Source organism: Pyxicephalus adspersus, chromosome 4 (genome assembly GCF_032062135.1).
Source record: "Pyxicephalus adspersus chromosome 4, UCB_Pads_2.0, whole genome shotgun sequence".
Lineage (NCBI taxonomy): Eukaryota > Metazoa > Chordata > Amphibia > Anura > Pyxicephalidae > Pyxicephalus > Pyxicephalus adspersus.
The window spans coordinates 152,404,041-152,416,127 of NC_092861.1; the positions used below are offsets into that span (position 1 = coordinate 152,404,041).

General features: G+C 42.8%; 1 protein-coding gene across 1 annotated transcript in view; it reads right to left on the reverse strand.

Moving 5' to 3' along the window:
* Nucleotides 1–6,425, reverse strand: part of GLP1R (glucagon like peptide 1 receptor) — a 175,096-nt gene extending 168,671 nt beyond the window's left edge. Inside the window, exon 1 of the mRNA XM_072410312.1 lies at nucleotides 6,306–6,425. Coding sequence (XP_072266413.1) covers nucleotides 6,306–6,377 — 72 coding nt within the window. The 5' untranslated portion in view covers nucleotides 6,378–6,425. The remainder of the gene's footprint in view (nucleotides 1–6,305) is intronic.
* Nucleotides 6,426–12,087: the final 5,662 nt, after the last annotated feature.

Here is a 12,087-nt window from a genome sequence, read left to right on the forward strand (position 1 = left end):
TTCATTAATCTGCCCTCCAGCCTCCGCTTCAATAAATCTGCCCTCCAGCCTCCGCTTCAATAAATCTGCCCTCCAGCCTCCCCTTCTATAAATCTGCCCTCCAACCTCCCCTTCTATAAATCTGCCCTCCAACCTCCCCTTCTATAAATCTGCCCTCCAGCCTCCCCATCATTTATTCTGCTTGCCCAGTTGTCTCCTCTCCTGCACTGAATTTGCTTCCTGTGATGATTTCCCTGCACACTGGGAGTTTCTCACAATGTACATTAGAAGCTGCAACAAATTCAGAAGAATTCACTCCTTGAGCAGTTGTCACTGACACAGTACAGCCCAGATATTTACACTGATTACAAGCTGAGCCTTCCCTGGGAGCATGCTGTTTTATCCACAATGCTTGCTGTCCCATATTGCAGTTTTCCAGTCTTTAGATGTGATTGCTGCATTTCTTATGTTATTCTTAATGCAGCAAATAGAAGAATCTCATTGCTGGGGTCGCTTTGGCTTTAATGCCAGCTGAGGGGCCCTTGGCACCATTTCAGCTGCTGATTGGCTTCCATTATTATCAGCATCATGGCGGTGCTGCGCGGTCACTGAGTTCAGGCGCTGGGTGATGGGGACATTGAGGCGATAAGTCAGCTGGTGGCTGACAAAGTCCAGATATCTGTGACGGGGGTATCAGGGAGGGCAGAGATGTTGGCAGCTACACAGGGAATTATCTGAGAACGCAGCATGAGGAGCGAGACTGCAGCTAAATATAAATGTCCTTGTGTGCTGATAACTCCATGACCGGCCACTAGGGGGCGAGGCTGAGGGACTCACTGACACTGACACTGACACCCGGATCCCTACAATATTAGACTTTATATCTTTTTATTTTACCGGGGTATCTGATTCACCCCATGCCCAAAAAGTACCCCTCACCCTCCACGAAATCATTCAGACCGTTCACTTAGCGAGGTGAATTATCACTCTGTAGGAACGTTTCACTTAGTTCAGTGAATGCATGAAAATTCAATTAACCAATCACATGCAAGGAAATCTAAAAAAAAACAACAGGATTTTTGTCCTGGCACATGATTGGATGGCTGAAGTCAACCAAATATTCAAGGGAAGGTGAATCATTCACTTTGCTATGTGAACAGACTGTACAGGTTTGGGAAATAAAGATATTTTAGATGCTGAGTACAACTCAGCAAAGAATACAAGATGGCCATTGGTCAGTCCTCCATCATGTGATCCAGTGAATGTTCTGCTCTAAGCACTTCCAGGTGAATCTGTAGGTAAAATTGGAAGCAGTGCCCATAAAGAGAACCGGTCACTGAGCATTGTTATCATAAAAGGGATTGTTGTGAGGATAAAAAAGTGAAAAAAGCAATAAAAACATAAAATATGAATGAATAAACTGGTGAGTGCCTAAAGGGTCGTGTGTTGGGTGAATTGGGGGCCCCCGGGTGGACCCCTGCCCAGGGGCAAGAAAAGAATTCCCCTTAATTGTTGGAATTTATTTTGTTGGATGTTTTGTCTGTGATGTGAAATGTTTTAATATTATCATTGTCCCATAGATCTGTGAATGTTGTGTGAATATTGTGTGAATGTTGTGTGTATCTCTGGTATGTGATGGTAAAAGGTATTGAAGTCATTGCCATAAAACCGAGCCGCGATCCATCACCTGGAATCAATAAAATGATCCGACGCCGCAAAATGCTCAGAATCTACAGGACCAGAGAAGTGGTACTGAGCACAGCCAATACATACCGAGAACAGATACCGAGAATTACCCCCGGGGTACATGACCAGAGAAGTGGTACTGAGCACAGCCCATACATACAGATTAATAACAGATACTGAGAATTACACCCAGGGTACAGGACCAGAGAAGTAGTACTGTGCAGAGCCCATACATACAGAATAAGAACAAATACCGAGAACAGGGATGAATAATAAATCTTTCCCCTTTCAGGAACCTGAGCAGCACTTATGGGGTTAATTCCTTTATTTTTCACTCTGGGAAGATGAACATTCCCCCGGCATCCTGATCACCATGGAGAGAGATGTATCGGGTCAGAAAGCTGGGACAAAAGCTGTGGAGGGTTTGAAGGTAAAGCACAGGAGCTTAAAGTTGATTCAATCATATCACAAAGAAATAAATAAAGAAAAACCTTTATCACATCTAAGGAATACTAAAGATATATGGAACGATTAAATTCAAGAACAAAATAAAGTCCATTACAAAGCAATGGGACCTAGTAATAAATACCTGGCAGGGGTCTCACTGCTAATAAACACATTGAAAGTTTCATGGTGCTCGGTGCAATGTGTTGGATTTGTTTGTAAAACTAAAGGCGATTGTTTTTATTTCTTTTAGGATTTGGATGGTGAAGTGTTAGAATCCCCGGTGTGATCCCTATTTCCAAAACCTTCCGCTTTGTTTTACATGAAATCACAACTGAGATCCCAGATTATCACTAAATGGAAATGGAGGAAGTCTGGGTTTTTCGGCATTTAGCAGGTGTTGCATTGCAGTCATGTTGTGATTTTGTCATCAATGCAGAGACTCCATTCACTTTCTTGTCCAACCATTCCCATTGAATGAAAACATTGCTGGATGTCAGCCAAGTGCCTGGTGATAAAAAGGCTTTAACCCTCTCCTACCCTCTGCAAGAACTTTGTATTCTTATATTGGGAATATTTCAGGTTCGGTACAGATTGTTTTGGATTCCTTCAGTTTGTTTTTATCCAGATTCAGTTCAATTTGTTCCAGATTTGGTTTAACTTGTTTTGAATTTGATTCAGTTTATTCAGGATTCACTTCATTTTGGTCTCAGATTCAGTTTAGTTCATACTGCATTATGTTTGGTTGGCTCCAGGATTAGTTGGGTTTGGGTTCATTTTTTTCAGGGTAATTTGTTTTTGGATTTTGTTTTTTTTTTTATTCATTCTAGTTTGTTTTGGGTTTGTATTTCCAGGTTTGGATCAAATAGGTCACAGGTAAGTTCAGTTTGTTTCAGGTTTGGTTTGTTTGTATCTGGATTCAGTTTGGTTTGTTTCAAATTACGTTTCAGTACAGCTTGGTTCAGGTAATTCCAGATTGAGTTTTGTTGGCCTCGGATTTAGCTGGGTTTCTTCTGGGTTTGGTTCATATCTTTCCAGGTAAATTCTATTTTCCTTGTATTGGTTTCTTTCTCTTCCATTTGGATTTGTTCCAGTTTATTCTAGGTTTATTTTTCCAGGTTATGATTGAATAGGTCACTGTTCAGATTCAGTTTGTTTCAAGTTTGGTTTGTTTTTGTCAGGATTCAGTCTGGTTTGCTCTCAGATTTTGTCCTGCTTGTTCCAGGTAAGGTTCAGCCTGTTATGAATTCCGGCTTTAGTTTGGTTTGCTCCAGATTCTAGGATTAGTAGATTTTTTTCAGGTTAATTTCTCTATCTTCAGATTCAGTTTGGTTAGTTCTGGGTTCATTTTCCAGGTTTGAATTGGATAGATCACAGTTTAGTTCAGTTTGTATCAGGTTCGGTTTGTTTTTTTTGTCCAGTTTGGTCCAATCTTTAGTTCAGTTTGCTACAGGCACAGTTCAGCTTCTTCTGAGTTTAGTTCATTTTATTCCAGATTAGATTTGGTTCTTTCAGATTTAGTTTGGTGAGCTCCATGTATGGTTCAGCTAGTTCTGGATTCAGTTCAGTTTGATCCAAGATTTGGTTTGGCTTGTTCCAGATTTGGTTCAGTTTTGCCCAGGCTCAGTTGGGTTTCTCCTGATTTAAATTCAGTTTGTTTGGGATTCAGTTCAGTTTGGTTCCCGATTTGATTTGGTTTCTTCCAGATTTGCTTCAGTTTGGTCCAGGTAAAGTTCAGCTAGTCCTGGAACCATTTTGATTTGATTCTAGATTCAGTTTAGTATGTTCCAGATTTGGTTCAGTTTTCCCCAAGCTTGGTTCAGCTTCTTCTGAGTTTGGTTCATTTTGTTCCAGATTTGATTCAGTATATTCTGGATTCTGTTCCCAGATTCCATTTGATTTGTTCAGGGTTTAGTTTGTTTTTTCCAGAATCAATTTGGTTTGGCTTCTTTTGGATTTGGTTCTGCTTGCTCCAGGTGCGGTTTAGCCTTTTTCCTGCATTTGTTTCAGTTTTTTCTATATTTGATTTGGTTACTTCTAAATTTAGTTCAGTTTGGTTCCAGATTTGATTTGGTTTCTTCCAGATTCAGTTCAGTTTGGTTCAGTTACTACAGTTCATCTAGGGCTCAGTTTATTCTTTACATGTTGGTTGCATTCTTAGGAATCGGTTAAATCTTTTTTCTATTATTGAAGCAATATTGATCGGTTTTGATTATTGATTATCAGTATGGATTCATTATATCGCCATACAACCAATCACAGTGACAAGCTGAACATCGCCAACTCCAGCGGCAATGGGCAGACGCAGGCACAGCGGCTCCTACCGCTTCCAACTGCAGATTTCACTCACTGGGGGAATAAAGGGAATGCCGGAACACAGCTGGAACATTTAACCATTTCAAGTCTTTCAGATCTAAACAGCAGTGTCAGCGTAAAGAACGCCGCGATCAGGAAATAAAAACTGCTCAATGAAACCCCAGGAGATGAATTCCTCATCAGGAAACGCCAACTCACCGCCAGCAGACGGCACAAATCGGTTCTACAACAGATTGTCTGAGTTGTAACCCCTCGTAGCAGCTGAAATGGCCCAAACAGAAGGGTAATGCTCACCGTTATCAGCGATTACAATGTCCCGTGTAGCCGACACCATGCAGGGGATGTTGCTAATTAGAGAATAGGAACGCATCTCCCATATACACAGATCTACCGGATGCAAATCACCGGATTTCCACTGCCAACATCATTATCGGACTGTAAAGGAATTCTGCCCTCGAGGAAAGATGTTGTGCCCGGGGCCCAAGTACATTAAACCCCCCCACAATGCCCAGGCTTCTCCCCAGTGCTCAACTTTTTGCTCTGAAGTTGGAAATTTTACAGTTTCAACCAAAACAGAAGTCTTGGCACTGCTGATTACTCGGCAATATTAGAATCACATCTTCTCTATGTCTTTCTATTCCACAATTCTGAGATCTTGGCTGAAGGTAAGTGATCACAGAACAAAGAGCAGGCTGGGAAGTCACTGTGCCCAGCAGGTGTGCCAGGGGGGAGAGGTTAGGTATGAAGTCTACTGATGGCCTCCAGCTGACAGGAGCTTTTTCTACTTTGGAAATGACTCGCCTTTGCTATCCAGGGACTGCATTTAGTCCTTATATCTCTATATCAAAGTGAACCTGTCAGTGTTATTGCGGAGTTGCTAAGTGACCCCAATCCTCATCGCTGCCTAGAGAGTCAATGGAACCTGTATGTTGGAGAGAGGAGAATTTAACTTTTCTGACTTCACTACCTGCATGCTTGTTCCATGTCTGGGATTGGCTAGATTTAGAAACCAGAATGACAGCTCTGCAGCCTGCTCCTTTAAATCAGCAATGACAGCCCCCCTTCCTTTTCTAACATAATTACCTGAATATAAACCTAAGACAGAGACATTCAGTGCATTCGGTCATGCTGGTCCTCAATATTGTCACTGACCCATAAGAAGTTAATGGTCATTATCTGTATCCGGAGGATGAGAATGACACAGAAGGAGAAGAATTGCAGCCTCCATGTGTACAATGTTTCCTACTCTGAGTTATTTACTATGAGATGTCCTAATAAAGAATCCTGATCAGGAAGTTTTCAAGTGTCAGCTCAGTGGGTCAGTCATCAGAGAAAGCAAAAAACTCTGAGCCAATGTAATAATCACCTTGAATGGGGAATAATGGATGGATCTGGGTTGGAGATGCCGGGCACCTCCAAGGATCAGGGTATTAGTATTAATATTATTATTATTATTATTATTAACGTTCACTTTTAAAGCACCAACATATACTGCAGCATTGTGCTATAAATAGAATCCCCAACATGCTGGGACTTGCAGTCCCTGTACAGGAAATTTCCAAGGTAACACCTGGCCAGGCACTGCGTCGCCCTGAACTAACCAGCAATCAGCGATGTGTTCTATTGAACACCTTTCCAGGGGTGCAGAATAAAATGGGGCATCAAACAAGGTGACACAAGGACAGCAACAGCCTAAAGGGGACACAAGGAGGTGATCGGTGCCCCCCAACCCTGCAGGGTGCTGGGGGTTATTCTGACCCCCTTCCAGCTCTGTGACACCAAGCACCGGTCATTGTGCGTCATGACTTCTCGGTTTTATGAATGGAACCCCCCACCATTAACCCCTCCACCGCCATAGAGTATTAAATCATCTCCCTTACCTGTTTCTTGGCACCAGAATTCACCATGTCCAGGAGCAGACAGAAAGTCACCAAGTGGCGGGGGGTAATCATGGGTACGGTCCCAGAAAGAAGGACAGAAGAGACTCCAAGTGTGGGGGTCTCACCCAGGTCACTGCAGCAGGTGGAGGGAGACTGAGAGGAGTAATTTAGGATCCAGAAGGAGCAGCAGCAGCTGTGTGCCAGGAAGGAGAATCTGAGCACTGAGCAGGTGAGGAGGAGGATGAGCTCTGATGGAACAGAGGAGGAGCAGGTACCAGGGGGCAGAGGGAGCACACAGGGAGCACCGACAGAAGGGAGGAGAATGGGGGGCACACAGATCTGCTGAGATTGGCAATCAGAACCAATGTGTGAGGGGGGCTGACACTGGCAAGGGGGGGACCACACACAACTTTCCATCCAATGCATTCCGAGCAGAGCTGGAGGATGGATGGACGGAATAGTCAGGGGCCATACACAGGCAGATCAATCATTTATATCCGATATAGAATACCGAAACCTATAAATTTCTCCAAATATGAAATCACTAATATAAAAAGACTCAGCATGTAAAATCCCTTCTATACACCACAAATCTGTCACATTTATCATTCATAAAGCATTTAATTATTGGAGGAATATTATTATTGTTAAACAGGATTTAAATAGCGCCAACATAATACACAGCGCTGTACATTAAATAGCGGTTACAAATGACAGACAGATACAGACAGTGACACAGGAGGAGGAGAGGACCCTGCCCTGAAGAGCTTACAATCTAAGAGGTGAGGGAAGTATCACACCATAGGAGGGGGATATCGGTCATCCTTGCATCTATTATCTGTCTGTGTTAATCTCTTGTATACAATCACCACCAGCCCAGGAAGAGAGGGGGGTGAGGGTAAAAAAGGATTCTCCATCCGGTGGGGATAGGGATGTGAGATTTTGGCATACGGGGATATCCTGGCGGCTGATCTGCTCCTCTGTCTTAAGCTATGTAGGATAATAGTTACCTGGGATGAATGGTCGTATTTGTATCACTGTCTGTATTAGTCTGTCATTTGCAATCCCTATTTAATGTACAGCGCTGCGTAATATGTTGGCGCTATATAAATCCTGTTTCATAATAATAATAATTTGTGTCAGGTAAAAAATCTAACGTGTGTACAGCGATCTCCTGGCGTCATTCATCAACCCACCATGACTGATCAGGGAACGACCACTGTGCATTTCAATGGAGGAGAGAACAGTGGGGTGCTGCTTGCTCATCTTCTATCTCCCCTGTGTACAATGCTCATTCATCTGCCTCTGGAAACGATCACTAAATATTGCTTCCAATGACAGTGATCCGACATCTGTGCAGGGCTCTAGACGTAAATAAATAATAACTCCTTTAATGTAGCAGGAGGGACCCCAGACACGGAACCCCCTTCATGGAAAGAAGTCCCTTAAAGGAGAACTAAAGTTCCACTTTTAAAAATGTTTGGTGAGGTAGGTCATTAATGCAGAAAGGAGCAGGTTATAATAATAATCCATCCTACCTGCCTGATCACTCCGGGGTGATGTCAAAGAAGCTAAGATGGGCTGGGCACGCTTTGGGTGCCAGGACACTCGGCAATCCTGGCTTCCCTTGCACTAGCTGGGACTGAATCAGGAGTTACATCTTCCCAGGCTGGCCAATCAAAATAGCCAAAGATCACAAGGAGGAAGTGAAGAAGGAAGAAGATGGCGGTGCCCTGCGTGGAATCAGGTGAGTATAGTTGGGGTTTAGTTATCTCTTTAGGGTCATAACCTCTATGTGTGTGAATATTAGAGAGCGTCACATGTTAATGGCCGCTAGGGATGAGCTAGAATGCCTCTGGCATTCTCGTGAAAATTTTCTTGAAGTTCCAATGGATTTCACAGAAATTTCCATCGGAAATCACTATAGGAGGATTATCGCGGCTGTATTTATTAATGCTCCTCCTGCTCCTCCTGGAATCCTCCTGTCAGTGAGTGAACCCCGAGCAAATTCTGACCTGTAGTGCCCGGGGATCTCACTGAGAGGAGGATTCTCACAGCTCTATTCATAAATGCAGCTGCGATACTCCTCCTCTCACAGTCCCGAGTCATGCAGCTTGCGTTTATAAATGAATGTGGCCGTGGGAAAAATCAGAGGATTTTTCTCGCGCTGCATTCATTCATGAGCAGCCAGCCGTGAGACTCACATTGTGTTCCTGGATGGAGAAACTCTATCCAGAAACACATAGTACAGGACTGCAACAGCATTCATGGAAGCAGAGCTGCACCGCTCCCCTGATTGCTGCTGCCGCCCTGTAGTATGTGTTCCTGGATAGAGTTTCTCTATCCAGGAACTCAGGACTCCTTAGAAACTCTATCCAAGAACAGATACAACTAGTAAAGGGCTGCAAGAGCAGTCAGGAGCTATCAGCTCCGCTCCCCTGATTGGTCTTGCAGGGCAAGAACGGCCCAATTCCCTGCGAGACCGATGTTAATACATTCGCTCGCTCATCCCTAATGGCCGCACAACTTTTAAAAACTCTCCGGAATCCTGCTTTAATCTCATCCTGTCCTAGGGTGATAAAGCTTCCCCTTGACTTTCTCATTGCCACTGATGAGATAATACAATCAGATGATATCCCCAGAGATACAGATCTTCTCCTTGTCCCCGAAACAAGGTGTAATATGTTAGATGGCATCCCTGGCATCCCATTAGACCGGCATGCTTTCTTCAGTCTAGATGCATGCTGTACTAAAGGGATGCCGGGGATGCCCTCCACTAACACAATGCTGGGAGAGAGGGAAATGTTCACCTGTAATTATTTCCTGTATCAAAGAGAACCTCAGAGTCTCCCTGCCCTCCACAATCAGAGTCACAAGAAAAGATAGGGGGGGATGTTGTGGAGTAAAATGCTTTTTTATGTAGTGGAAGGCCACAATTTTTTGTTGGAACATAGAGAGGATAACAAGCACTGTCAGTGTTTTCATTCCTCTATCTGTGTATTTGTCATCAGTTGCTCGATAATCCGGGGCACACACTGGGGTCTTACAACTTTGTGCAAGATTGCCCCCCATTTCCTCTGTAGATGTTAAATAGAACAAAACAAGAAGAAAACTGTCCTCTTTGGGTACACAGATAAATCTAACCTTTCTCTCTTTAGAATAAAAAATAAAAGTTTAACTGGACTTCCCCCTGCTGGAACGCAGAAATCCTCCCTGCTATGTTATGGGCATGTTGTGTTCTGTAGTGAAACCAATCACAGCTGACAACATTGCTTAGGACTGCAGTGCAGCAGAGGGAGAGTTGTCACCCAAACAGGAAGTGAGACGCCCACTCATCTGCATGCATTCTATAACAAAATAAAAATTGCTCTAATATATCATTCAATTTGCCTTCATAGAGTGTAAGGAGACGCCTAGAAAAGGCATCACTGCAGGAAGCACAATTTTGGGCACAGGCTGAGCGCAGGCATGCCAAGGCCATTGCAATGATTTGTTTTGCCGATAATCGGACGTTGAGGTATCCGGTGCCTTGGCCGAGCACAGTAAGGTGACTCATTTTACCTTGTATACAATATAAGCCACGAGCCCCGAATGTTTCCTATTTCACTTTATCTTAAAAGCTTGAAGGCTTTTTCATTATTTGCCACCAAATTCATTTCAGCGGCTGAACATTCTGTGCATCTCGTAATGCAATAATTCATAAATCTGAGTAATTCCCACCGAGACAAATGAGAGCCACCATGCAGCTTAAAATGGCCGCACATTGTGTGCTTGGAGGGGAAACCCAGGATCTCTGGGTTGGGATTCAAATATTGCAAGTAATTAAGGTCTCACACAGCGATTCCATATGTAACATGGGACCAGCTCTGTGTTCTCTGTACAGCACTGCGGTATATGTCAGAGCTATATAAATGTATATTAATAGTGTGTGACTGTGGGGGGAACATTAGAGTGTCAGCTCCTCTGTACAGAGACTGATAGGACTGGCTCACTGATCTCTGTACAGCACTGCGGTATATGTCAGAGCTATATAAATGTATAATAATAGTGTGTGACTGTAAGGGGACATTAGAGTGTCAGCTCCTCTGTACAGAGACTGATGGGACTGGCTCACTGATCTCTGTACAGCACTGCGGTATATGTCAGAGCTAAATAAATGTATAATAGTGTGTGAATGTGGGGGGACATTAGAGTGTCAGCTCCTCTGTACAGAGACTGATGGGACGTGTTCCTTCACACCAAACTGGTGACCCCATGTCTTTGTGGAGGGGGCTTTGTACCCCGGGGCACAGTCATGGGGGAACAGAAAAGGGTCTTCACCAAACTGTGACCACAAGGCTGGAAGAGCCCAATTGTCTCCAATGTCATTAATTTATTATTACTGGATCCTTCACTGGAAACCCTTCATCTCAACCATTTAGAGGGGTATCCACATAATTTTAGTCATCTCATGTAATTCCCTGTGGTTGCATCTTTATTTTTTAAAAGGTCCCAGATGTGATCCCTAAAAAAGCAGCGGTTGTGTTCCCTGGGTCCAGATATTTCTGTGAGCTCACTGCAGGTATACAAACATACTGGCGGATAAAATAGAAGGTTACAAATTAGAAGATCCCAACTATATGACACTAAAAAATATAAAACTTTCCTTTTTTCCTTTTTATTTTCCTTCACTTTTTTATTGTCCTTAAAATTTCGCCTGACACCAGGAAATGTCTCTGTACACAATTAAATAGAATTTTATCATTTACGGCAATAGTCCAAGCTTCCTTGAAGCTTCTTTATTACCAAGAACCTCAATCCCTTTTATCGATATTCAGCACTTAGAAACTTAAATGGGCTAAATAATATTTTGAAATTGGTATCGGGGCTGTAGAATTTTGTGGAAGTGACCCCCTAACATTCCTACTAATAGATTATTCTGATATTAGGAGTCACTTTTATTCTGCACTCAAGGAAGCAGCCTTGCGGTGAATGAGCTATCTGATGGGGTTCTTCTATCACGTCCTCACATGGCCAACATACAATGACTCCCTACTTTATTCGATCATGAAGATAAATATTCTGGGTGTAACATAATAAACATTCGGGCTGGAATATATATTTCTTTATTGGATAGGACCATACATCTTAGGGAGTGTTATTTTTTTACAATTCATATTTTAATACTAAAGTCACCTAAGTATTTCCTTTCCTAATTATTACTTTCTGTTCTCACTACATACCTTTATGTGGACCCAGTACCATTGACATTAGATCTCTGTGCTTTCCTGTGCAATGCAGGCAGATCATGGCTGGTGGGAAGGATCAGGTTGTTCATGGCTTCCCGAAAACTTTGCAGCAGTACTTCTTTACAGCTCTTGGAACATCAAAATTTCTCAATGGCCGGACACCAGTCTAATGGAGTGGACTTTCCTAGGAATGTTGTAAATGTTGTATTACCATGCAGAGCGGCACTTACCATTCCCAGCCATTACTGTCCCTCAGTATTTATGTTCGACTAACTGAGACAATGGAGCAAAATAGGGGACATTTTAATTAATTAAAATGTCATAAAAGGAAATAACACAACTCTCATCTTCAGATTATAATGAACTTTTCTCAAATAGACCAAAAAGTTCCATCATCGTCGTTAATTAACTCTACCCCAAACACTAATAAATAGGATATCAAGTTTCCTTCTAATTAATATGTAACAAACCATGGATTATTCAGAGCCGAATCAAGAAGTGTTTAATTATTGAGCCTGAACAGCTTAACAAGAGGCACAGAAATGTTGGGGAAA